At 34.6% G+C, this 27,727-nt stretch overlaps 1 protein-coding gene across 1 annotated transcript in view; it reads right to left on the bottom strand.

Annotated features, from left to right (window-relative positions):
- Positions 1–27,727, bottom strand: part of LOC148947820 (uncharacterized) — a 325,198-nt gene that overhangs the window by 296,855 nt on the left and 616 nt on the right. Inside the window, exons 2-9 of the mRNA XM_089095465.1 lie at positions 25,796–25,900; positions 23,636–23,802; positions 19,398–19,558; positions 15,347–15,509; positions 13,122–13,228; positions 11,313–11,434; positions 6,708–6,928; positions 4,538–4,640 (exon numbers count right to left, since the gene is read on the bottom strand). Coding sequence (XP_088951591.1) covers positions 4,538–4,640; positions 6,708–6,928; positions 11,313–11,434; positions 13,122–13,228; positions 15,347–15,509; positions 19,398–19,558; positions 23,636–23,802; positions 25,796–25,859 — 1,108 coding nt within the window. The 5' untranslated portion in view covers positions 25,860–25,900. The remainder of the gene's footprint in view (positions 1–4,537; positions 4,641–6,707; positions 6,929–11,312; positions 11,435–13,121; positions 13,229–15,346; positions 15,510–19,397; positions 19,559–23,635; positions 23,803–25,795; positions 25,901–27,727) is intronic.

Here is a 27,727-nt window from a genome sequence, read left to right as displayed (position 1 = left end):
TAAAAGGGGCACTAGAACTTCCGATTACCAATCCAATGAATCCCATCCAAAGTTTATACGATCACCCTTTTTATATAAGCCTTATTTGACTTCAGGGCATAATTTACAACCCTTGCCCCGAGGGCTGTGGGGGAGTTGTCATCCTCAAAGACATAATTTCCGGAGTTTTCATCTACGTTGAACAAAATGGCTATTTCAGAACTTTGATTGGATGTGTTTGGGGAAATGGGGGGGAGGGTGTCAGAGAGGGGCTAGTTGCCCTGAAACAGCTTTTGACTATTTAAAAGGGTGCTAGTCCTTTCAATTTCCAATCGAATGAGCCCTTTTTCAAGTTTCTACGACAAATCCTTCGGTACAAAGTGCCCTGGTCTAAAACAAAAAAAATTAATAATAATAAGTTACTCATTGTGCCAACATCGTTCTTTGCTTAGGCAGCGCTATTGCTCTGCCTATAATACGCGTCTTTCGAAGTTAAACCATCCTTGATCTCTGATGCTATCACAGTGATTTATGGAATTGTTAGATGTGTTCTGTAATTATTTTCGTTTTTTTGTGTTTGCTTCGTCTTAGTTTTTTTTTTTTTTTATGACGGGTTTTCAAATAAATAAAGATAATAATAATAAAGTGTATAGTAAACTATAAACAGTCCTAAAATTCTCCGATAAAAGATGCACAACAACAATTTTTCTATAACCCATCCTTCTTTTTTTTTAATGATTTGACCATTGGTAATCTTGTTAAAACTCTAAGCCACCGTCAACACTTCTAACTAGATTGGTTCATCACTTGGGCAAGATATTTTGTGGCATTTAATTTACCATTAACCTTTGAGTGGTTATTTTTAATCTTCACGTTTTCGAAATCAATGCTTAAGGCTTTTTTCTAGCGTAGAGTGATGGTATTCAGAAGAAAGAAGAAGCAATACAACAATAACCCTTTTGATGCAGTCATGATACAACATAATTCAACATATTCAACATTTTTTTTCAACATAATCAAATGAATTATTTTTTGTATTTACAGTTTTCAATAACTCAGTTGACTAATAGTGTGGTCAAGAGTACCTACAGGATAGGATATGAGGGAAAGGGAAGTGGCTTCAGCTCTCCTAGAAAAGAACATTTTGTAACTAATACTATACAATTTTATGGTTTTTCGTAAGGAAGTATACACATGTAATCCCAATTCAATTGCCCAGCCCGTGGCTTTTCTAACTGTAATCCGACAAAAGAAGTGACAAGAGTTAAGGGTTCTTTGAAAATGCTAGTTCAATAAAAGCTAAATTCCAACCCTAAGTACCAACAAAAATATAGTGCGCAGTCTTATTTACAATCAAACAGTTCGTGGTAACGAACTGTAAGTAAGGAGCGACCCGGCTCAATAGTAACCAAAACTATAAAATCCGGAATTTTAATACTAATAGATACATCAAAAGAATCATATTTTTACGCTGATTTCAAATATATAAGTTTCATCAAGTTTAGTCTTATCCATCAAAAGTTAAAACGCCTGAGAAAATTTGACTTATTTTCGAAAAAAGGGGAAACAACCCCTAAAAATCATAGAACTCTAAAAAACATCTTACCATCATATTCAGCGTATCAGCGAGCCCTGCCGTAAAGGTTTCAAGCTCCTATCTGAAAAAGTGTGGAATTTTATATTTTTGGGCAGAAGAAAGATCACGGATGCGTGTTTATTTTTTTTTTCCTCTGGGGTAATTGCATCGCTCCAGTAGTCCTAGAATATCGTAAGAGGGCTCATCTGAACGGAAATTAAAAGTTCTATTGCCCTTTTTAAGTGACCAAAAAATTGGAGGGAACTTGGCCCCTTCCCACGCTCATTTTTTTTCCGAAGTCACCCAATAAAAATTTTGGGATACTCATATTGTTTAGTATGGTCGAAAGTTTAATAAATACGTCTTCGAGGATGACTTAATACCCCAGAGTTTCCGCGGGAAAGGGCTGCAATCTATGAACTTTGCCCATTGTTTACATATAGTGTTGGTTAATGGGAAGTATACAGACGTTTCAGGAGGGATTTTTTTTCGGGCGGGGGGGCGGGGGTCGGCGGAGGAAGTTACGGGGGAGGATCTTTCCATGGAGGATGTTTCCTTGGAGGAAGGAACATTTCTATGAAAGAGGCGCCGGATTTCCCAGCATTATTTGAAAAACAATTAGAAATTAAATAAAAGAAAACAAGCTTTTTCAAGTGAAAGTAAAGAGCAACATTAAAACTTCAAACGAACAGAAATGATTACGTATATGGGGGGATTCATCCTCTAGTCAATACCTCGCTCTTTACGCTAACGTTTTTTTAATACTTTCAAAAGAGCTATATATTCTAATTAACTGGCCTTTGTGATTCAGGGGTTTGTGATTCGAAGAAAATTCGAACTTTAGCATAAAGAGCGAGATATTGACTAGGGGCAAACTCCCTAATATAAGTAATAAAAACATACAAATATAGAGGTTCGTTACGTAAGTTAATTCGTAAGTTACGTCAGAACAAAATTTCGAGAAAGCCATTTAGCCAAAACAAGTAAAATTAATATTCAAATTTTATTCTAATTATTCATGCACGGTGAGCCAAAATCCAAGCTGCATTAATTCAAAACCTTCAGAAATTAAATAAAAAAAAACAAGTTTTTTTAACTGAAAGTAAGGAGCGACATTAAAACTTAAAACGAACAGAAATTATTCCGTATATTAAAGGGACTGTCCCCTTCTTCAACGCCTCGCTCTTTACGCTAAAATTAGACTCTTTCTCACAATTTTTTTTAAACAATAAAAAAACTTTCGCGTAAAGAGCGAGGCGTTGAAGAGGCGGACAGCCCCTTTCATATACGGTATAATTTATGTTCGTTTTAAGTTTTAATGTAACTCCTTACTTTCAATTAAAAAAAAACTTGTTTTTTTTATTTAATACCATTCAAATATGATTGTCAATAGTATGGCTAATGTACGCTCTGCTTTAACCTAGGAACAAATGTTAATTGTTTAAGTCAATTTTTAGGCGTGACTTATTTTTTGTCAACAGACTGTTGTATCATTTTTGCCCAGTAACATTAAGAAGAGAAAGAGTAACATTAAGAAGAGAAGCTTCGACTCCGGCTGAGAATCTGTTTCTTCACGACACGCATAACCATTGTCTTAGAACAGGCAGATGTACTCGATTTTTTTTGAACGGGAGGGGAGGGGCTTCGAATTAAAGTAAACGATTCTACCTAAAAACATATAGCATACAAATTATAATTACACGAAACTGACAATTATACAATTATACAAAACAACATGCGAATTGCAAAATAGAAACAAAAATGTAGAAATACGAGAAAGCTGTAAAAACATACAACATTTTGGAAAAGGAGGGGAATCTCAAGTCTCTTTATGTGATAGATTTAAAATATATACACCGTGCAATTCTGCAAGAAAATAAATATAAAAAAATGTTGATTCAGAAGAAATGATTTTATTTAAACTTTTTTTTGCATATTTGCAGATTTTACGGATTTATAAAAGTTAAAGCGCTGTACAGCGGCTAATAAACAAAACTTCCAAGAATGAACCTATAACCGAAATTGAGTTCAGACGATGTTTTAAATTTTTCTATTGTCCCCATACTATGGACAGTTATTCCATTCAGTAAAAAAAAAGTTTCGGCCTAGACTCTGCTTCTCCTAGACTATAAACCCTGGCAAAATAACTCCCAAGAGTTGAGCTAGACCTCGATCTTCTCTCGAACTCACTATCCAAAGATAAAATATGCCGTAATATAATTTTTCAGGCCTTGCATACTCGGACAATGCCAGAGTTGAAAGCCAGAAGATATCTTCTCGTACACTAACACAGGTTTTAGACCCACTTCTGAAAGTCTCAATAATGTAGACAAAGAATTATCCAAGCATACAAGAAACCACTGTTCTGGCGAGAAGTTTATTTGCCTTTCAAAGCTTTAATCTGGACTATATATAAAATTCAGACTTAAAAGACAGATGCTTGCCTTAAATTTGAAAGCCCGACACAAACTTACACTTTGCTCATAGTTTGCTTCTCCTTGACTTCGGGCCTTGGAAAATGGTTCCCAGGGCTCTAGCCAAATTCTAAGCTAAAACAAAAATTTTATTTGCTAATTTAAGACTATTAATAATATCTTTCAAGGCTTTGGATTTTGGCACAAGGTGCCGAGAGAGGATTGAAAGCATCTTCCCAATCCCTAATTTGGTAGAAGAATCCTCGTTGACTGCTTCAATCACCTTTTACGACAATTTTTTTTTCGCAGCAAATCGCCGTTCTGGAAGAAAAATTCCCTGTATGTGGCCCTAGGATAGGCTATAGATAATACAACAGTTCTTGAAAATAGGAGAAGTCACTATTCTGCACTTTCCAGTTTTGGGTCGTTTAATAATTTTTTTCCTAACAGGTTGTCGCCTAAACATCGAAATTCCAAGGGATTGGGCAAGGCATTTCTCACCTGACGAAATTTTAAAATCAGGAAGATATGAACAAATAATATTTTGCATGCATATTTTAATACTAACCAATCTTCACCAAGGCTCCAACAGCTTCGAGAATAACGAAAAGGTCAGAAGGGAATTCCGGATGTCTATGTTTTAACATTAGATTGCCAGCGACTGAACCAGTCTAGAACATAAGGAAATGGATAAAAATATGAAAGAAAATAATAGCAATATTAAGGCTGGGAAAGGGGTTAAAAAAGTCTTTGTTTGCCATTAAATACAGAAAACTGCAATCTCCTTCGGCTATTTTATGTACCATTTTGTACATAAATTAAAATGTAAAAACAGGTCCCCATTGTTGATAATGATAACCTAGCCATTTCAAAAAACCAATTGCTGAAGAAATACTTGGCTTTCTTCCCGGATATGAAGGGACAAAGTTACATAATCTATTAATTGCCGTTAATGTTAGTAAACAAAATAAGAAATAAGAAAAATAAAAAAATAGTAAAAGAAATAATGCTTGTAACAATAATGCTTATCACAAAGTAAAGAATACAGATAGTCAATTAAGTGGAGAATTTTCTCATTGATATAGATTTTGGCCTTTCTAATCGAAAAGTCGTATTGTTATGTTATGTACTTAGCAATTATTTCATAAGCTGTGCAAGTAGTAATGTTTCTTTTTTTTATTCAAAAGTCTTAGCGTCAAATTTATGAGTAGTCCGACTTGATAATCCTGCTTATTACTAAATAAAAACGTGAATTTTTTTCTTGAATATCGCAAGACTAACGCCTAATAACAACATACAACCAACGTTCTATGTGCATTTGTATATACATTCATTTATTTTAGAGGGTTGCCGGACCCTCACTACCCACTCTTTGCGCTGAAGCTCGACTTTTTCAGTTTTTACTTTTTTATCACAGTGCCTCAAGAATCAAAGGACTTGTTTATTCAAGGATGCTTTAAAAATACTATTTTCATTTCAAAGGGTTTGAAAGGTAAGTGAAACACTGCCATCTATAATGCTTTCAGTAAAGTACATGCCAAACTCTGTGGTGTAGAGAAAGGGGTTGAGTTTATGGAAGGGGACTGACAGAAACAAGAAAGTTAAAAATTATATTCGACAAGTTTCATTTCTGGGGATCTTTTTTTAAATTTATTTTCATGAATATTGAGGATTTCAAGTTGTCTAGGAAATTACTTTAAGTATGGAAGGGCTGTGTACTCTTGGATGAAATTAATGATATCTTTATGGAAATTACTGCTTTTTAATATGCTAAAAAACAGAAAGCGGCCCAAAAAGACTTAGTAAGCTATGGAACTAGTTAATTTCTAAATTTATTAATTATCCATTGTTAAAAAAAAAGTTGAAGCCACGGCTTTTGACAAGGACGCACTCCAGAAAATAATTTTGTTCTTAGCTTAAGTATATTTTTTTTTCTTATTGTTCATCCTTATGAACGTTATGTCAATTTCAAAAGATTAAGCACAATACCTCTAATAGAAAGTATCTGATAAAGTAAAGAGATATCTCAATAAGGCTCTGGGCTCCTTCACCCAGAACTTCTGGGAAGTTCTGGGTGAAGCAAATTGCTTAAAATGGCAGATTAGCAAGGTAACCCTCTATGCAAATTAGCAAAGACTGCACCTGTTGCAGTTGCTTTATGCAAAAAAGAATCAGTTTAATAAGAATTCACCAATAACTCCCTTACTTGATTCTCGACTAGATTCCCCTTGTGGTTTACGAGCAAAAAATATTTAGCCAATACCAATGACTTAAAAAAAAGATCATTTAGTGATGTCTTTCAGGATTTTAGGAAATTCAAAATTTAAAAGTCGGAAGAAATGGATCGAAAAGTCGAATTTAAAACATCCCCCCTCTATCTCTTTGGCATGGGTGCCTTGAGCCACCCCTACGCTTTGCTGCATTAGCCATGGCTCTTACGTGTGCAGAATGGGATATTAGTGTACTTTTGAATGTATTTTATTTCCTTTTATTGCTAAAAGTTTTCCATGCATTATATCTATTTCAGTTTAACATTATAAGTGGCAAAGTTATAGTAAATGTGTAACTTGCTATGTCAAAACCGGCGATTAGCCACCATAGCTCAGTACCCAGAGCTCAGAGCAAAACTGTCTTCCTAATGAGCGGAAGAACAGGGGTTCAAATCCCAATCGTGGGAACTTTTGAAGCAAATTTTATTATTTATTTTAGAACAAAAAAAAGAATAGAAATAAACTTACATTTCTAACCGCTAGATTCGCTACCTTTTTTAAATGGTCAGCTAAAGCAGAGGAATAGGCCAATCCCTCTAAATTAGAAGCATCCTTCAAAACTTTTATGAAAGTTGACAAAGCTACAGAACCACCGATGATCATTTCGTTTTTGGTTTCGGTTTTGTGCAGATCTGGTATATCGTTGACAGATATTATTGTAGAAACGTTTTGAACATCAGGATAGACACCTTAAAGGAGAGCAAAAATATTATCAAAAATAAGAAGAAGAAAAGCAAAGCACCTTCAACACAAAAGGCTAAATATAAGGGTATATCCGTATATACAGATACTCAGTGGCAGATCTAGAGCAAAATATTGGGGGGGGGGGGCAATTTGACAAGGGCGCCAATGAGTAAAATCTTGGGGGTGGCAATGTGAAAAGGGCGCCAATAATTGACCAAATTGACAAATTTATTCTAAAAGAGAATGAAAAAAAGAAAAAAAGGAATTGGGGCATCAAAAAAAAAAAAAAAAAAATTGGGGGGGTGGAGGGCCCAGGGTCCCCCGACCCCCCTGGATCCACCACTGTAAATACTAAAAGAAAGAAAAATGGAAGTGAGAACGCAAAAGATATTTGTATTATCTCAAAGTAGATTCAATGATCAAAGTATAGGAGCTGCAAATTCACCGTTCAAACTGTGTAATTAGGAGGCAGTGGGCATCTTGTTCAGAGATAACTATCAAAAGACCTAAAACATGTGCATCATTCACAGACGTAATTATTTTCTGCTTCTCCTCTATACGAAAGAAATTTATTATTTTGGCACAATTTAAAGAAACAAAAGGGGAAAAGCTGATATTTTGATTGGCTGCCACAGCGTGCGCTTAACTCTAAAAAAAGATACAGTCTAAATGTTTCAAAATATACTGTAACTAAAATAATTCAAGAGATGGATCTTGCCAATCCATTAAAATAAAACAAAAAACACTATCAAATCTAGAATTAAATTTAAAGCGAAAGTTCATGACTGTTCACAAGAAAGTTTGTCCTGTATAAATGATCGCATATGATGGGTTGCTTCAAACCTTTTTGAAAACCAGATGTTTGATATGTTTTCAATTGTTAACACAGTAATCAATATTCCCTTTTTTCACTCTGAACCCTAAAGAAACTGCAACCAATAATTGCAAAGTGCTGTAATACCAGCATTAATTATAACGTAGAACTGACAAATAATGTAAAGACATAGTGTACCTCCGTAGAAGACGTTTCACCTAAAGTCAAAGAACGATGGATATACAGCAGATACGGTAGAAGAGGAAAAACTAGAAGCGGAATTTAAACAGTTGTGAATTTTTTCGACATGGCTGTCGACTGGCACTTACTTACTTACTTTACATGCAGCGGGAACCAGACAATGACTGTTCCTGTCCATACTAATAGATCTTGGAATCACTTCTGACAACCAATTGAATCTGTCACCTCCAGGATCCCCGACGATGTTTAAAAGACTCTATCCAATCTCCAACCATGCAAACGTAGGCCTCGTAATGGTTCAAGGTCCCCATAAATTGATCGTCTGTTTTCCCGATAGTCATCTCCAAGATAGTTCTGGCTCACAGATGATAATGTCTTGACGTATCACCTTCAGGTTAATGCAAGGTGTGGCCAAGGAGCTTGAGGTGATGCAACGTCTTCTGATAACGACAGATCACGCTTCAGATTGGCTAAATCGTTATTTCCAATTCTAAAGTAAATGTTATTCTTGAATACATAACGAAGGCAGCGGTAATCTAACACGCTCAAAGCTCTTACCTCATCTGTCTTGAGTGGCCGTGTCTCACAGGCATACTGTAGTTAAGCTCAAACCGAGAGTAGTCTCTGACTTTCGGTTTTTTTTTCAAAATTTCACGCCTGCACTCATAGCGCTTTATTTAAACAAGTTAAGACTCCCGGAGTCCTTTCTATGCGTTTTGAAGTACTTTTTTACGCGCAACTATAGATAAAAGCTGCTTCAAGTTTTCGACGCTTTCGATTGATTTATGATCCAGAGTGATCTGATATTGAGCAGAACGATTGTGGGTCATAATTCTAATCTTGGAGTTGCTAATGGTGAGTTTGTTCAAGACCTCAGAGATAGTATTACTCATGTCTTGCAAGCCGTCAGTGATGGTTTCTAGCAAGGCAAAGTCGTCTACGAAATTGCAAGGATTGCAGGAAACCATCCCGCTGGCTAAAAACGACTTCGCTTAGATATTTCTGAGCATTGATCATCATCCAATCTATCACATAGTTTAATAATATGGGCAATAATAGATATTCCCTGTTTGATCACCAATTGCACTAGAATCTAGAGAATGTCGTTGCCTAAGACACTGACGCAGGTCTCAGTGTCAATGTACAGGCTCCAGAGTACGTCAAAAAGTTCTTGTGGCTCTCCATCTTCAGCCATAATTATTCATAGCTTTTTTTCTGATTAGGGAGTCAAAAGAAGCAATGAAGTCAATAAGATCACGAGCAGTGGTAAATCATATCCGTTGTATTTCAGCTGAATGAGAATCATAAGTATCTGTCCGGAAAACTCCTACCTGGTATGAAGCCTACCGGTTCAGGTCGGTTACCTTGTCCGGTGCATCTTTAAATCTGTTTAAAAGAATGACACGAAATATTTTAATCGCATGGACAATTAAGAAGACGGCTCTAATTTCAGGAAACAGCCTTACCTCCTTTTTTTGTAAGCTGATACGCCCAGTCTTTTGGGAAAATCTTGGTCATCGATGGTTGTAAAAACAGATGGGTTAAGCGGTAAATATAGTAGGTAGACCTTACATATTTCAGCTAGAATTTCATCCTGTTCTAGGTTTTATTGCTCCCCATGCAGTTAAGAGCTTCTAGTACATCTGTAATGTTTGGTGAGTCCAAATTGACGTCATGCAGTGCAGTGTAATATCGATGGGTAGTGTGATATCAAACGAGGCTCTATATTTTAGTATAGAGGTTAAGGAACATTTTATTAGTTACTGATATAAGAGTATTCTGAAGAGCTTTCCAGGTTGTTTAGTACGGGATGAGAATGAATATTATTCATGTTTGCCCATAAGGCAATAGTATTTAGACGGAATGCTAATTTTTACTTAAAATAATCTCACAGCTTCAGAGTCTTCATGACGTCTTCAGATGTTTTTATTTTCCCAGGCAGCAGACGCACCAACTTGTGGTTAAATTCTTATTCTAAATTAGCTACGGAAAATTGTCTTCAGGCCCAATTAAAAAGCAAATTATATTTGAAAACAACCTGAACCCGTAATTAGCCCCTTGCCAAACAAGACTTTGCTGAAAACAAATGAAATGGGAACGTACCAGCGGGTCGTGCGTCCCGGACCACTCCAAAAATATATTTTATTTCCAAAATTTCTGGGTTTTCCTTATTCAAATTACCAAAAGAATTTGTTTCTGCATCATTCTCCCTCCGCGCGAATTGTACGAGCCTGAATTGAAATATTTGTAGGATCCTTCCAAAATTTATATTTCGGATGCGAAATATGTTTTTTTAAACCTTTAGGGCAAACATTACCCAAATATGCACAATAAAGAAATAAGAAGATAAAATCTTCCCTTTTAGGCATGACCATTTCGGGTAATTTTAAGCTAAAAAAAAAACAGTTTTTATATTCCATTCCTATTTTTATTTATCTTTTTACTAACAAAATTAATCGTTCACGAGGGTGAGACCCTTTTTAACTGGTATAAAAGCTCGGAGTATCGGTTGTTGAAGTTTGCCAATCACTTTACAGAAGAGTCTCTTACATACAGCAACTCACAGTACCTATGGTGACTCTGGCTTTTAATTCTATCAAGCTGCAGGTGGAACTTTCGGCTGGGCACGCCAAAGGGAAATTTCCTATTATGCAAATTTAGGAAATTGTAAAGCTGAAGCTTTTGATCGAGCAGACGAATAAGGTTCTGTGAATTCTGGAAAACTTTCTACTTGTATGAGGGACAGTAATTTTGTTGTTTATTGCACTTTGCATGCATATGCTTATGTGTATGAGCATGTTTATGTGAGTGAATATGCATGTTGATGGTCTGTGTACGAGTTTATGCGTGTAGAGGCGTGAGAATGTATGCGAGTATGCGTATGCTTATGAGGAGTGGGTTATACTTCTAATTTTAGTAGTTTAAAAAGTATAACACTGGCTCACTAATAAAGCTTGTTCTGTCATTCATAGTCCAAGGGTTCGTAAAGCACAAGTTAAATTATTGAAAACCTATTTAAGAGCAATTTCATCATGTCACTGGAATTTAGAAGATTCCATGTAAGATCGAAGCGTTTAATGTAAAAACTTCTTCCACAGCCCTTGTGAGGGCTCTTATTTGTCACGTAACATGAGTGTAATATCTGTCGTAAAAAATATATAATTGTAATTATAAGATTTGTAGAAATATATAAAATGGATTAAGCGTGTATGCAACAGAAAGGCTTCAGAATTCCTTGAACCTCGGCTCCTCCCCCCCCAAAAAAAGGTTAAAAAGTGTATAAGAATATGTAGTTTAGATTATGTAACGACTATACAAAAAAGGATATTTTTCATAGTCGGATTAAATTCTGAAGAGGCTAGATTAACAAATACCTGTTCCTGTGTTGCCACATACAATCTTAAAGCCATTGTCAGATTCACATTTTCTCAATATATCTGTGAGATCTTTAATTGATGCAGGATAAAACCAAGTGACACCATCTATCGCCTTGAAACTAGAACGAGAAATCAAACTACATCGTTTTTACTTTGTGTTAATCTTAAAATTCAACTTGATTTTAATTTTTTATTCCTCTCCTCCCCACCCATTCCAACCCCAACCTTTATTTTAGTTTTGTTTTATATTCTTTAAGAATTGCGTATATTTCTGATTTTTTTTTTTCTATTTATAACATACTTTGGACCATATCACCAATGAATTTTCTTCATGTTCGGTTTTTTGTATATTTAGGGATTTTTTTGCAACATTTTTAATTTTTAACCGACGTAATAAGTTTATTGGGCTTTTGTTTACATTCCGTAGTTTTTTTTTCACATTGATTTTAATTTGTCTCACTACCTTTGTTGTTGTTCTTCTATTGAGCTTTAGGGTATTTTTTTGAAGTTTTTTCACCGTGTGTGTGTGGGGGGGGGAGGGGTATAATTAACAAGGAACGTCTTTGTTCTCAAAACAAAGAGTGTAAAAAATATAGAAAATTATCTCTAGTTTATTTTTTATCCAGCTGTCTATTGAGAACAGACATTTTATTGTATAAGCGGTAGGAGTTTCTATCAAGACTTCAACGAAACATTTTTCAGTAACTCTAATTCAAAGACTATTTCAGTTATTGGGATCAGCTATATGCTATACTTTCAACATTTTTTTTCATACTGAGATCAAAGAACAAAAAACCTTCCCGCGAAAAGTGTTTGCCCTAATTTTCCTGCTTATATAAAGTTACTAAACTTTAAAATCCGCCCTTTTGTTAGGTCTTTCTTGTCAGTCCCTTTTGGGAAAGACGAAACTGTACTTGAGGTGATTAAATTGGCATGGTTAGTCAAAATATGAGCTACAAAAATCAACCCTTTCGGGTTGTAGATTAATAATACATATACCTGTACCCTTCCTATTTTGAAAAGAAAAGAAAGGAAGAAAATAGGGTAAAATTTTAAAAGCTGGTGATCGGCAAGGAAATAAAAAAAAAAAAATGTGAAAAGACACTTTATATCATTGGTCAGCTCCGTAGTTCCGGATCAAATATTTCTCATTAGCACTATCTACAGGTTTTCCATAGAGTCAGCATGTACAAGAGAGTATACGCTAGAGTTTTTTCTTTCTTTTAAGCCTGACGATAGCGACTATTTAATTGCGACTATTATAACTGCGACTGTTACGATAAGCGACTATTATAATTGACATTGCATGCAGCCAGTAGATTACGCTAAACCGTTATAAATTTATAAGAAAAAAAAAATGTATTTTGGCTCATGGCCGGGAGATCGAGTTGAAACCAGAGAAATTCTCTTTTTGGGAGAGTGAGACTTATATTTTGTTCAGTCCCAGGAGAAGGAGAAGGGATATATGGTTTGTATTCAAATCGCACAACAAAGTTCTTCTCCGGTCCTAAAAAGGAGTATACTCTACTCTTTGTTTTTCTTTTTTATGTCGATCGTCAGGCAGATTTTTTAGCTAGTCTAATATATTAACTAACGTGAAATAGGAAAATATTTAATTTCAACTATTTTTATACCGACTTTTGTATTATATATTCCGTTTTTTGTATGAGTCCAAAATTAGCAAGACCAGCCTACTTTGGTTTTTACCGTAAACAAAATCTTATGCAGGCGAGTACAATTACTAGACTCATATGAACATTTACAGACTAACAAAAGATTCTAAAATAGTCCACATTAAGAAATTACCTTTCAGTTCCCGATTCTTTTGTCTGGCTGCAACCATTGTTGCACCCTTGTGATTTTGCCCCATATGAGCATGATCTTTTTGAGTAGGGACAAACTGAAGCGACTTCCTGAAAGAAAAACAGCTTCAAAAATCGAATTAGAGTAATAGGCTAGTTCATTAGACAAAAGACTAATTCAATTAATTTCTGGTGAATATCAGTATAGCTCCACTGCTACTTTATCCGAAGATTCCCCCCACCCTAGTTTTTAAAATATTTGGTATTTTGGTAATGATTTTGGTATTTTTCATTGAAAAACGTTTACTTTTGGTATTTTTACCCTAAAGTTGAAAAAACAACTAAATTGTTCCTCTAGATTTTAGAACGTACATCCCCACCTACCCCCTCAATTTTCTGGAATTGACGTCCCTGCACAAGAATAAAAACACTCTTGTCAGCCTTAGACTAACTTTGCACTTCCAAAGACTTTGGAAAGATTTATGCAGCATTCAATACAGATATGGCATGGGAAAACATTGCACTGAACCCAAAATCTTTTTAAAGCAATTCGTTGAATATTTCATAATTTTCAAATATTTTAAATATTTTTTTAATTCAGTGAAATACTTTAATCTCGCAATGAGCCTAATTTGCTCTATGCTAGGGATATTGTCATCCAATTAAAGCCTGCACTGTAAGTTCTATAGTACAACTTCACTAAAACGCAAGGTGACTAGACATTATAACATTCTTTAATATAGGACTACTTAAATATTCAGGGTTCTCCCTGAATTCTCCTGCTAATGTCAAATTTCTTTGGTGCTCATAATTTTTTTTCTATCATCAATTTTTTTTATTCTATGTTTATGATTACAAAATGAAAGGAGTTTGATGATAGTATCCTTAAGGTCCTCATCAAGCTGTTCTTGAGGAAGGAATGATTACCTAATTACTTATTTATTTGATATAGTGACTGTTTTTTCAAGTGACTTATAATGGCTTAGGGTAGGGAATAGTAATTTTTCATCATAAATTCTTGTTGAAATCTCAACTATCAAACGGGGCTGTTTCTCATTAATTAAAGTTCTAATGTATTCTGTTCCATGATAATAATAAAGGAAGACAAACAGAGTTAAGGCCATCTGAGAAGTAAAAACTTGGTTCTGGTCAGTTTTTACTTTCATTAAAGTTATTTCCAGTAGGTTTTACTTTCAAAGACAGAAGGAGTTCCCAATAGCAGAGGAAACGATTACCTAACTCCTCATACATCGGCATTGGGGATATTGTGTAAGTGGTTGACATCAACTGCAGATTTTGTTGGTTTTGCACTTCTTATCCGGGAACTTTGCAATGTATGCAACACTGAACATCAGATAAGAAACGATTGGATCAGAGAAGTAGAATGAAGGAAGTTTCTTGAAGCAAAAAGCGGGCCTTTCGCCTTACTATTATCTTAAGTGGTAATTATACCAATGGAGATCGAAGAAGTTTTCTCTAGTGATCACTGAATTATTGATTGCTTAACTATTGAACCATTGACTACTTAGTATTTGAAGTACTTATTAAGAATCCGGTTATTAAGCATCTTTGAGATTTCGATGCGGTCTTTCTCGCGTGTGTACCGGATTCTTGATAAGTACCGTATTAGATTACTGAACATTATGGAGACGACCTAGATAAGCCCCCAGAGGAATGAATATCCCCTGAATTGGTTTTCATACATCCTTCATTGAATCGCTTGATTCAGTAAAATTCAATCAATTTTATTTGGAAGGGTGGAGGGAAGAGATCTAGGGATACGAGACACCTGTATGGAAGAAGCCCAGCATTTCCCAATCAATGGCTACTGTATGCTCTCGTAGTATTTATAGACATACCTAAAAAAGAGCCCCCTACGTGACCTTGGAAATAGCCATTCATATCACTTCGCAACTTGAGATTCCTGAATCAATCTTTGATGGTTTGCAGCGATCCACAGCTTGAAAAATAATTATCAAGATAATTATCTCAGGTCATTTTTTCTTTACAGAAGCTGTAGGAATTTTTTTTTTAATTTCAATTCGATATTCTAATCATAAGGCTGTTTTGTTCTGCTTAAGGTATCCGAAGGATGGATTAGGTTTTCATTAGTGAGAAAACTGCCATTATTATGGGCATTATATTAGGAAGCGGAGTAACCAGGGTTGTCATCAGTCCAAGAACTAAAAACGAGAAACAAAATGAAAGAATGGAAAATAATAGTAAAACCTCGATATCTTGGAATGGAGCTTTCAGTTCCTCTGTTGCGTCATTAGCAGCCGATTTTAAAGAATCTAGAATAGCTCGATATCCTGTACATCGGCAAATATTTCCGTCTAGATTTTGCTCAATATCTATCATGCTAGCTCCATTTTTCTTCTCTGCCAAAATACTGCAAAAAGATATGTAAATTTAAGAGAAATGTAAAATAAAAGAAAACAGATAAAGAAGAAAACAACATTGCAAGCTTTTGCTTAGTTTCGTAGAAGGTGGTCGTTTTTTTTCTTATTGTGGTGTTTTAATAAATTTATTTAACAAAAACCGGTTTATTCAGCTAGCAGAAATTATTCCGCATATGAGGAGGGTCGCCCCTTTTCAATACCTTGCTCTTTACGCTAAAGTTTGGCTTTTTATCCAAATTCCTTAAGAAATACTCCTGAAACACAGGGGCCGTTTAATTAGAATAAGAAGCTTTTTTTTACAAATTCTCAAAATTTAGCGCAAACAACGAGATATTGAGGAGAGGACCCCCCCCCTCCTATACGAAAGAGTTTCTATTTTTTTAATTTTAATGTTGTTCCTTACTTTCAGTTGAAAAAAAAATGTTTTTTATTTAACTTCTGATCGTTTATTAAATAATGCCGGGAAACCCGGCTCTCGTTCAGGGAAAATTCCTCCAATTAAAGTTACCCCCACGTAAAATACCTCCCCCCTGGAAAATTCCATCCTCACTGAAAATACCCTGAAAATTTCTTGTGGACGATTACGTCAGAAAAATTTCCTCGGCATACTTTCATTTCAACAAGACTTTAATTTCTGATTTCACATCAGAAATTTCTGATTTCACATCATAGTTTTTCACATCATGGTGGACATCTCCCACCTCCGTGGAAAATTTTTGCGGCTCCATACCCCAAGTGGAAAGTTGCCCCCGCAGAAAATTCTTCTATAGAATTCTCCCACGAAAAATTTCTCCCACGGAAAAATCCTCCTGAAAATTCCAACCATGCTGAGAATTTTCCCAAAATATCCCCACAAGTAAAATTAAGCCGGAAAAGACGAAGTAAGACAAATAAAAAGAATTTCGTATAGGAATTCTGGCAAAATCCCCAGTATAAAACTTCCCCTGGAAAATTCACCCCCGGAAACTTCCCTCCCAATGAAAAATTCCCACCTTGGAAAATCCCCTACGCAGAAAATCCCCCCACCCAATTGAATATTTGTATACTTTCTATTGACAAATACAATATGCAAACAATGCGCAAATTTGATAACCTACATCCTTTTCCTCGGGGGCTGTGGGAGATTATGTCATTCCCAAAGGCATAGTTATTGGACCTTGCAAATATGATGATCAAAATAGCAATCTAAAGAATTTTGTTCGGATGACTTTAAGGAAAAGGGGGCTTAACAGGAGGAGGTGCTACTTGCCCTCCAATCTTTTTGGTCACTTAGAAGTGGAACTGTATCTTTTGATTTTCGATCAAATGAGTGCTCTCCCAATCTTGTAGAATCACTGATTAGATACAATCACCCATGGGGAAAAAAATAACAAATAAACATGCATCCGTATCTTTCGTCTGGCAAATAATCCAAAATTCAACGTTTTCGAAAATATGAGCTAGAAACTTCTACAGTAAGATTTCCTGATATTCTGAATCTGATGGCGGGATTTTCATTAAGACTGCAAAAACTTTTTTTGGTGGAGGGGGGGGGGTCCCCTTTTCCAAAAATTGGAAAAATTTTCTCAGGCTCATAACTATTGATGGGTAATATTAAAATTAGTGTACGTTTTATATTTCGAATCACCATAGAAAGCCTTATATCTTTTAATGTATCTATTGTTATAAAAACTCTTTTGATAACAATATTTCCTTTTTGAAAAATACATAAACAGACATTTGGCTATAAATAGAGACACTGGAGATATTTCCTTAAGCCCAATTTATAACAGCTTAATTTCAAAAGACTCATCAATATTTTCGTCCAGTCTAATTTAAGACAGCCTGTCCGCAAACTTAATGCATAGCGAAGTTGCAGAATGGCAAAGTCTATTGCCAGACAACTGATACTTATTCAATCCGATTGGTGATTTTTCTTTCATTTATTTCTGGCTTTTATTTTTCCTCTCTTGGTTTCTCAGGCTCATAACTATTGATGGGTTGTATTAAAATTAGTGTACTTTTTATATTTCGAATCACCATAGAAAGCCTTATATCTTTTAATGTATCTATTGTTATCAAAACTCTTTTGATAACAATATTTCCTTTTTGATTGTTATCAAAAAGGAAAATTAAAAAAAAAAAGCATAATCTCTCTGTTTATTTTAAAACTGAACAAAAAGTTGAACATTTTTTCAACTCGGGGCAAGATACAACCGACCCTATACTGTGCTCTGTTGTCTACAGAGTCCTGTGGTCATATGGGAGATTTTACATAGGTAGGACCCATCAACAACTTGGAGAACGTTTGCATGAACACAACATTTTAATTGATATGTCTCCGGGATTCGAAAGTAAAAATGATAACTCTGATTCTGCCTCGCCCCAGCATATTTTTGAAAATCCTACACATTCGTTTTTTTTTTTTAGGAGGCAACTTTAATATCTACTGTAAATGGCCTACCGCAATCTTTTAAAGATGTAATTGAGATAAAAAAAATACATAAACAGAGATTTGGCTATAAATAGAGACACTGGAGATATTTCCTTAAGCCCAATTTATAACAGCTTAATTTCAAAAGACTCATCAATATTTTCGTCCAGTCTAATTTAAGACAGCCTGTCCGCAAACTTAATGCATAGCGAAGTTGCAGAATGGCAAAGTCTATTGCCAGGCAACAGATACTTATTCAATCCAATTGGTGATTTTTCTTTCATTTATTTCTGGCTTTTTTTTCTCTCTTGGTTTCATACATTGAGCTAAGTCACTCTTTAATTACAGTTCGTTACCACGAACTCTTTGATACTGTGAAAAACACCCTATTCAGAATTCTTTTTTTTTCAGTGACGACTTTCGTAGAGCGTGCACACCAACCCAAATATAGTTCAAAAACAGACAAACAGGGTCAACATAAAATATAAAAATATTGGATTGCAGCGATAATATGAAGAAGACGTCTTAGAATTTCAGACGTTTCTGAAAAGGAAAAAAATAAGCAAAATTGAATCATTTACTTTCAACTTAGGTTCTTACTTTTAGTTACAAAACAATAGTCAATACAGATAATGAAAAGAAACAAATACTTAAAAACAGCTTAAAAAAGACTTAAAAAGTTAATTTTTTAGATAACTTAAGTGAGATTGCCCGAGTATGTGCGCCAAGATATTTTTGTCTAATGGAACATTTAAGGGGATAGGGTTGACCGGGAAAAATAGGTGAATCATAGGAAAGATATAAAAAGTTATAGGAAAATCATGAAACTCACAAAATATTTAGGGGGTAGACCTTAGGCCTTCCTCCTCATATGTCCGATACTGTCATGGAATTTCAGATTTAAACAGGTCTTTCAATTTTACTAATATTACTTGCTCATATAAGTTATCAGCCTTGATAGGTGATTAGAAGCCTCCTCCCTCCCTCAAAGGAAAATTAAAATGCATCTTTTCATAGTATCATTCGATGTTCTTGAAAAATACTTGAAAAACTTACCTGAAAAAAAATCACACACATTATGTCTTGACAACACCTACCTTCTTTTCGAGTCTGTTAGTGCACTTGCCAGAAGTCTATTAGTTTCCAGCACTTCTTAGCAAAATTGACAAGATTATTCCTAAGATTTTATATAATATCTAGAAATTCATGATGGTTTTATGATTTAATTGGCTACCCAGCAAGGCTATACCCAAAATTCCAGTGACCAAATTATACCACTAGTAAGTAGTCTTATTTTTAAGCATAGCTTTTAATTGACTCTCTGCACATAAACTTTGCGTGTTTCATGTTGTGTTTTCTTTTGTGAATAAAATTTTGAATCTAATGCCCCTCAATTTATTTCATGTTATCAATAAAAAAAAGTCGACAACCTTAGTCATGACCGATTGAAATAAAGAAGGTTTACCTGTTAGCAGTCATGACCATTCCAGGAGTGCAAAAACCACACTGAGATCCATGACCATCAGCAATTCTTTTTTGTAAGCTGTGGTATCCCTGCTTCTTGCTTCCCAGACCTTCTGTCGTTAAAATGTCCCAATCATGCGCAATGTGGGCAGGAAGTAAGCACTATGAAAAATATAGAGACAGTAGTTTAAAGTGAGAAAACAGATTTATCAAGTCTAAGGAAATTAGCTGCAGACTTAATAAGTATATGCGTTAAACAAAACTTAAAGAACATTCCACGCTGTTAAGTTTCGGTTCCAGAATTTACATTGATTTGTCACCATAGATATAGTAACTTTTGTCGTTAAAGCCCTGTCTTGATTGTAGCCTTTTGAGGCAAAGTCGGTCGAGTGAAAACAGCCTTCCGTTCACCGGATTTGACTTTTTTGGAAAAAAAAAGCCGCATCAAATACATCCGATTTGCTTTTTGAGCCTAAAAAGGACCAATAGAGAGTGTAGCTGCCAGAAAAAACTAAAAAGCACGGACATATTAACCTGAAAAAGCCTCAATGAGCTTAAAACTCTGTAATCGACGAACATGACCTTCTATTTCTAAATTTTTGAACTTCAGTACAAAATAAAATAGAATTATTTGTCTTAGAAGCTCTTATGGGAATTCCCTGAGTCAGGAATGATGGAAGCGTTCAGGGGAAACGAATAGACATTTTATAGGATTAAATCCAAAGTATAATGAATTTAAAGTAATTTCATTCAAGTTCATTATTTTAAATGTTATAGTGGTTTCCAGATATAAAAAACAAATTATCCAGAAAGGGGTAGTCTCAGTTTCTTATACTAAGTTTTTTTTTACTTTTGCATAAAATATGGTAATAGCAACAGCGAGAAATTGAATTCAAGGTCCTACCGTTATTTTAAGCATTGGAATCCATGGGCGTAGGGAGGGGGAGGGGGGCAGCTGCCCCCCCCTAGGCCTTCAAATTTACATTAGATATGGCTGAAAAAGCAGATGGTTGGAAAAGCAGTTGATAAAACGCCCTCCATCACACTATCGACTGCCCCCCTAGACAATATGCTGCCTATGCCCATGTTGGTATCTCTACTCCCTGTGTCACAGATACTCGATGACTAGAATATACCAATCATGTGCAACTTGAGTAGGAAGTAAACAATAACATTACATATACAGACAGTAGAGTTTAAAAATACAAGGAAGGAGGTTTTATCAGCCTCAACAAAATTCTTTGTACCCCTAACAAAGCATGTGACAAATATACTTTAAAATGGGACCCAAGAGTCGGAAAAATCGGTTATTTTCCTTGAGTTGAAAACGTCATTGATATAAAAAAATGCTCCTTCTCAGTTAAATTACATTTTTGGAATAAAAGGAAATGTGTCCATTTATTATGCAGATATGTCCGTTAGATGACTTTCGGCGACTTTGAGATTGAAGATAAGCCTAATTTCCGAAAATAAACGAAGAACTTTACTCAATGAGTCATTTTAGTTTAGATAACAAAATTCAATACATTTCTGGAATTTTGTAATATAGAACAAGCTCTTTAAGACATACAATTTTTTTCGATAAGGCAGAGGGAGTTCATTAAAACCCCCAGAAAATAGGTGAGTTAGACTAAAATCTTAGGACAATTGAAATATTATCCATATCTCATAGGTTCCAGGCTCAAATTAGCCCTCATCATTTTGTCAACCCTCTTGCCTACTATCGTATCTGCCAAAATCGGATTTCAGCTTTCTATACTTTTTTTTTTTTTTTAATCCAGTTTAACGTCATTTCGACATTTTCAGAATCTTCAGACTTCTTCTGAAAAGCCCAATTTATAATTCTAAGGATTCCGAAAATGTTTAAAGGACTTTAAACTGGATGTTTGGTTTATTAAAAGTAAATATTTCCTAAATCTGACTTTTGCAGATGCGGTAGTATGTAAGATAGGCGCGGAAGTCTTAATTTTTAGGCGATACATGCTAGAACATTTGAGGAACAGCTCCTGGTCACACTTTTTACGGTAATTTTAGGCAGATTTGATGCCGGTTTTTCATTATATTGTTTTTGGTGCAAACTGCTGCTTCAGAAGCTATTCACTAGTGACTCTAAGGTAAAACCAGGGTTGCCACCCGGTAAAAAATCAACAGATTTTAGTGATTATTAGTGATTTTCTTCAATAATCTATTGATTTGTGTGCTTATTTAGTGATCTTTTATGTTTAGGCAATATAAAAAATCACTAAAAATAGCGATAACTCACTAGGGGTAGCAGCCCTGGGTCAAACTCAGCAAATTTACATTTGGCAATTATTTGTTCTCTGTCACCTTTAAATTAACCCTAGGAAGTACTAACTTAAATCATTTGTTGGACAAATTTTTCTTGAAGTCTCTCGGGAATTCTTTATTTTCTTTTTGAATTGCAAAATGATTGCTGACACTTGGTTAGTTTACCATTTCACTTATTTCTGAATATCACCCACTTGTCCTCTTGGTTCAGAATCTATATCTTCTTTTATAATTTTTCTCTCCTTCCCCCATTCCTTGCACTCACTTGAACCATATCCAATTTTCTGAAATGATTTCTTTATTTTTGCCCACACAATTGTTTCAAGAAAGAATTAACAGTTCTTTTATACACTTTTCAGCAAGTGATAATTAGAATAGATGAAAAGGTAAAAAAAAGGTCGGAATGGAAACTCTGATTAAATATGAAGACGAAATGCCAAATTCAGGTATGTTCTATTAAGAACTTACGTATAACCTACGGTCAAAATATTAGAAGCATCCGCCTGCTCACAATTGAAAATATTACGAAGAGTATACGTGCAAGATACATCATACTTATTTCTTTAAAATCTACCCCGAATAGGCGATATTTGCAAAATCGCCAATTCGCCAAATCACCAAATCGCAAAATTCGTCTGTAGCCCTTCCTCACCTTGTTTACATATCACCTTTATGGGATTTGTTAATCCAAACTGACATGCCTAGGCTGTATTTCAGGTTGCATACCATGGTAACTTTACTTTAACTGCAGAAGTTACTTGAAGTGACTTCCACCACGAATGGTTGTGAAGTAACTACTGGCTTTTCAACATGGTTCAAACTTTTATTAATAGCAATGATGATAATGATGCACGGTTACTTCACCAAACCTGTTCCTTAACTATCCCCAGTAAAAAGTCAAAAGTAAATTCAAAGTTACTTTTCTGTTGTTCCAGCTAATTTTTTGTAATTTTTAGTTACTTTTTGTTAAAACTAGAATGCAGCCCTAAACTTCGGTCTACTTATTAAAATATTTGAAGTTTTACTAAAATATCTACTTCGCGAGAATAGATATCTACTCTATTACATTCTACTCTCTAGAGCAGATCTCTATATGTCTATTCTCGATAGTAGTGATATCTACTATAGTAGATATCCCTTACATTCTGGGTCTACACAACATGATAGACTCAATTGAAATATTACCATCTTCTGAATTTGTAGCCACTAAAACAGCAATTGAAACTTTGAAGGCATTTTAATCTTTTCGCGTGTTGTATGAGTTCATGTGACGCAATGACTCTTTTGCTAGTGTTGTTTTCTTTGATTGTGAATTTGTTTTTATTTTTCCCTTATTTAGTTTTCTTTTTTTTCCTTATAAGCGGACACCTATAAAATACCAATATTATTATTATTATCTCTCTATTAAAATAATGAAGGTTTTTTTTTCGTGGCCTAAAAGCCAGAAAACAAACACAAATTAAATAATAAACTGAAATATACAAAAAATAGAAGTAATGAATGTTGAGATTTAATGTGACAAAAAATTAACCTTCGTTAGAGGGAAGGCACTGTTTTTCACAGCCCCCACTACGTTAAGATAACATTTATGTTATGGGAACTTTTGAAAGCAGAAAATAATATTGGGATGGCAGAGTCATAGAGTTGCAACAGGCAGCAATTATTTGCAATAAAGGTTGGAATTGGGAAAAAGAAAGATTAAGGCTGCAAGTTGAAGCCGTGAGGATGCTTACTATTGGAAGAATCAGCGTGTAATGTAGAGCACCCAGCAGTTTTCTTACACACTTACGGGCTGTTTAGCAAACCTATTTAAGGATACAGGCTTTTTCAGTCCTGAAGGCGTATTGAAGCCCCCTAGCTGATCTTTCATGAAGGAAATACTGATTGGTAGAAAAGGTCGCAACCCACAAATCAAAAAAAGAAATAAATGAATGGGCTAAAACAGCTTACTGAATTGACACTGAATACTTCTTGCTCGCCGGTGGATGGATTCTTCCTGCTCGCGTTTACTATGCAGGATCCGCAGCCTCCTTCATTGCACATCCGTTTTGCAGACTTGATTTGACAGTTTTCTCGGAGGAATTCCAACAAGGATGTTTCTGCAGCCACATTGTCGACTGTAAAACAATAGATGGTACTGCATAAATCCTGGTTGTTTTACAAAAAGCTCAAAATTAAACAAAAATTCACTGGAAATGAGATTCATAAAAAATTCAAGAAAGTAGTTAGAGATTTCTAAACTCCATGGCAATTGTACAATTAATTTTCAATTTTTTGTTCTTCTCTAAAGCACCAAAAATTTCAACGGAAAAACCTAAAACAAAATTATAGAAAACTTTAAAGCACTTTAACATATTAGATTACCTTTTTGGATTTTGAAAAGAAGTTCATAAATTGAAAATTTTAATGAAAAATTAAATTACATTCTTTCGAACAGTCAAAACACAAAGTTTTGCAAAAAAAAAAATTTCTGTCAACTCTAATATGTCTTTAAATTAGTTTTTAAACATCAAGGTTTTTGTTTTATTTTCTGTTCAGCGTGTACCTAATTTCATAAATCCCCAAAATCGTATGATAACTTTTATAAAAAAAAACTCATTATTATTCTTCAGGGGTTTATAAATGATCTACAAAGTTTTAAACGATTTATTAAAATGTATATATTTTATACACAATGTAAGAAGTTCTAACTAAATAAAAGCAGTTTGATACAAAAAAAAAACATTTGCCTGGGGCAATTCCTTATCTTGACAAACAAACAAAGATAATTAATCAAAGAAAAAGATGAGAGTTTGAAACTAAATGATTTATAAATGATTTTAAATGTATTTACAACGGTGGGTCAAGTAAAAGTAAAAATGGCCTGTAATAAAAGTAAAAATTAATCAAAGAAAAAGATGAGAGTTTGAAACTAAATCATTTATAAATGATTTTAAATGTATTTACAACGGTGGGTCAAGTAAAAGTAAAAATGGCCTGCAAAGAGCAGTCGATAATTACAGAAAGGAAGTAATCTCCAATAAAACCGCTTATAGTATGCGCAAAAACCAGCGTTGGGTGTAGGAGCAATGAGTAAATAACGGAGGAACAATTAACCTTTTCTTCTTAGAAAATTTGCTGAAGCCATCTTAATCTTGATTGGTAATATGCTAATGACGAAATAATAATTTCTTAGCAGTATAGTAGGAGTAAAATTACGAAGAAATATCTAATTCCATAATGGTAATGAGATTTATCCCCAGCGTCGTCTAATCTCTAGCCCTAAAAAACCTAGAACTAGGACTTTAATCACAACTTTGGATCTTTTGTTAAAAAAAAAAAAAAAAAAAAATTGAATTTTTCGAATTTCGTCAAAGAGCTAAAATAATTACCTGTTGCATGATTAAAAATTTTTGATTAATACTAGTAAAAAACTTGCAGTAATAAACTCTCGCTGAATTTTGCATTTATCCCATAGAAGAAATTTAAATAAGAAATAAATTTTCAAAATAAATACTCTCAAACTAGTATCTTTAAACCAAATCAAGATTACATACGGTTGCTAAATTTACAGGGCAGTATGAACATCAAACACTGAAAATGCACTTAGCATATCCCTTTTACTTACCATTTTGCCTCGCTAACCAATTGTAATTCAAACAATAAAGTTCCCTGTTTTCATTGTTTTGCAACAATGCAAACATATGTTAAATTATATATTTTGTTTCATTGTAAGTCCTTGGACCGCCACCCCACTGAAGCAAGCAGGTTGGAACAATTAGCTAATTTCAAGTTCTAGCGCTTAATTTGGTTCTCAAGACATTCTAATGTCTTAGGTTTTCCCAAAATTTGCAACTCTTTCCCCTTTTTGTATTTCTGTGTCTTTGAGAAATAGTCAAAAATGAATCTTTTGACACAAATTATTTCTACTGTGCATTGGGTAACTGTAAAACCTTCAGTATTAAAGAAAAAGGAAAAAGGAAAAAAAAACGGTCATTAATAATGGTTACATAAATCAGAAGTTGCTTTTAAATTTTTCTTGCCCTCCTATAAATTAAAGTTCTCTTTTATTTTTGCTGTGAAATTACTATAAAACAAAACTGACTGGTTTAGTGGGGAAAAATGTCTTACCTATAAACTTTTTCCCGTTGATATAAATATTATGTTCAGACGATTCTTCATTTAAAACCACCATATTTGAATGCGTAACTGCCTTTCACACTGCCGCACAACCAACTAAATAAAGACAACTATAAAAGATAAAACCATAAAGTATACGATCCCTTTTCCTGACTTGGGAAAGGAAACAGCTGGTTGCATTTCTAAGAAAGTTATTAACCAGTCCATTAAAATATATAAAGCACAAGACACTCTGACAATGTTGCCTTAAAGACTCTTGACCCCTGTCAAGTTAAAGACTCTTTGCTTATAAAGGATAATCATAGTCAACTCAGTAGCTATATATATGTATATATATATATATATATATATATATATATATATATATATATATATATATATATATATATATATATATAAATATATATAAAAAATTATATAATAAAACTTTAAACTTTGGGGGGGGGGCTAGCATTGGTGTTATTTCACAGAAATTAGGGGGGAGGGCAACTTTGTTGTTTTCAATTGCGTCAATGAAAATACAAAACAAAAATTTCACTGTAAATACATAAAAAAGTATCTTTCAAAATCTAGAGAGGAGACAAATGCGCTTCCCCACTTCTGTAGCCCCATGGTATCGGACCAAAATTATGAAATAGTCATCTTCCTCATAATGATCAAAAAATTTTAAATGTACTTTTAGGGAAAGGGGAGCATAATCCAAGCAGTTCTAAAGAGGACTCTAAACAATTTTATTGGTTCATTCTTCACATATACTTTTTATTAGAAAATGTAGTTATCTTCCAATTTTTTAACTAGAATCATAAAGGATTCTCAGTCTCCCTGCAAAAAAGAGCTTAGTCCAAGCTCAGGACTGACTGTGCAGAAATGATCTAAATCCTGGATCGGCGCAAAAACAACACAAGTCAAAGCTGCCGACTGGCTCGGTACAAAAACCAGGCAACTCCTGACGGGGGCACAAACCAGCTGCAAAGAAGCACAGTTTTGATGATGCTGTAAAAAATAGCGCTCAGTGTATCCCCTCCCCCCCAAAAATTTCCTATAATCCCCTCCCCTTGCAGACAATTCCTCCATGGAAAATTTATCCCCAAGTGTAAAACTAAGCAACCAAAGAGAAATTGAGACAAACAAAAAGAATAAAGAACAGTGTATAACTGTGCAAAAGCTACTATGAATGAGGGTCGGTGGTTCATTGTGTAGGTGGTTGAGGAGCGCCATATTCCAAAAGTGTGCATTTCAATGCCCAAATAGCCTAAATCTCCAAGAGCCCCCTGATAAATATAGGAAGAAGTACAGGGGAATGGGGGTAGGACTTAAAATCTCATTTCTTTTTATTTAGACTAAGACTGAATAAGGGTGCTGCGGGTGGTACCTCCCTTTTTATTCCAGAAAAATGTTTCTGAAATTTATTTTAAAGCTTTATTTAACTAAACTAGTTTGCATCATGTTTCGTAAAATCTTAGGCAATGATATGTAAGTACTCATCAGCTATTATGAGAGAAGGGCGGTGGATCTTTTTGTTGGTGGGAAGGGGCAGATGCCTCAAAGAGTGCATTTTAATGCCAAAACATCCTAACTAACTGAACCTTCAGACAAATATAGAATCAGTTCTAGGGAAGGGGTAGAAAGTTATATCTATTGAATCTTGATTTACGGGAACATTTCTGGTCTATGCCTTTATTACTGGCGATGGGGGGGAGGGAGGGGGTAATAGTGCACCCCTTATTGCAATAATCTTTTTCTGTCGAAAAAACGGGAGGGTATGTTTTATCTTGAAGTAAAACTTCAAAATCATCGACATTTTGCTGGGGGAAAATGGATGGGGGGGGGGCTAGGGGCTCTGAAATAAGCCACAAAATTTTTATCCTTGAGCAATTTGGATCTTACAGCCGTTAGTCATTGAGCCAAGGGGACTAATGTAGA

This window comes from Artemia sp. Qi Xiang Cuo, chromosome 10 (assembly GCF_049724085.1).
Source record: "Artemia sp. Qi Xiang Cuo chromosome 10, ASM4972408v1, whole genome shotgun sequence".
Taxonomy (NCBI): domain Eukaryota; kingdom Metazoa; phylum Arthropoda; class Branchiopoda; order Anostraca; family Artemiidae; genus Artemia; species Artemia sp. Qi Xiang Cuo.
The sequence above is the reverse complement of the archived record's forward strand: the minus strand, read 5'-3'. Positions and strand labels throughout refer to the sequence as shown.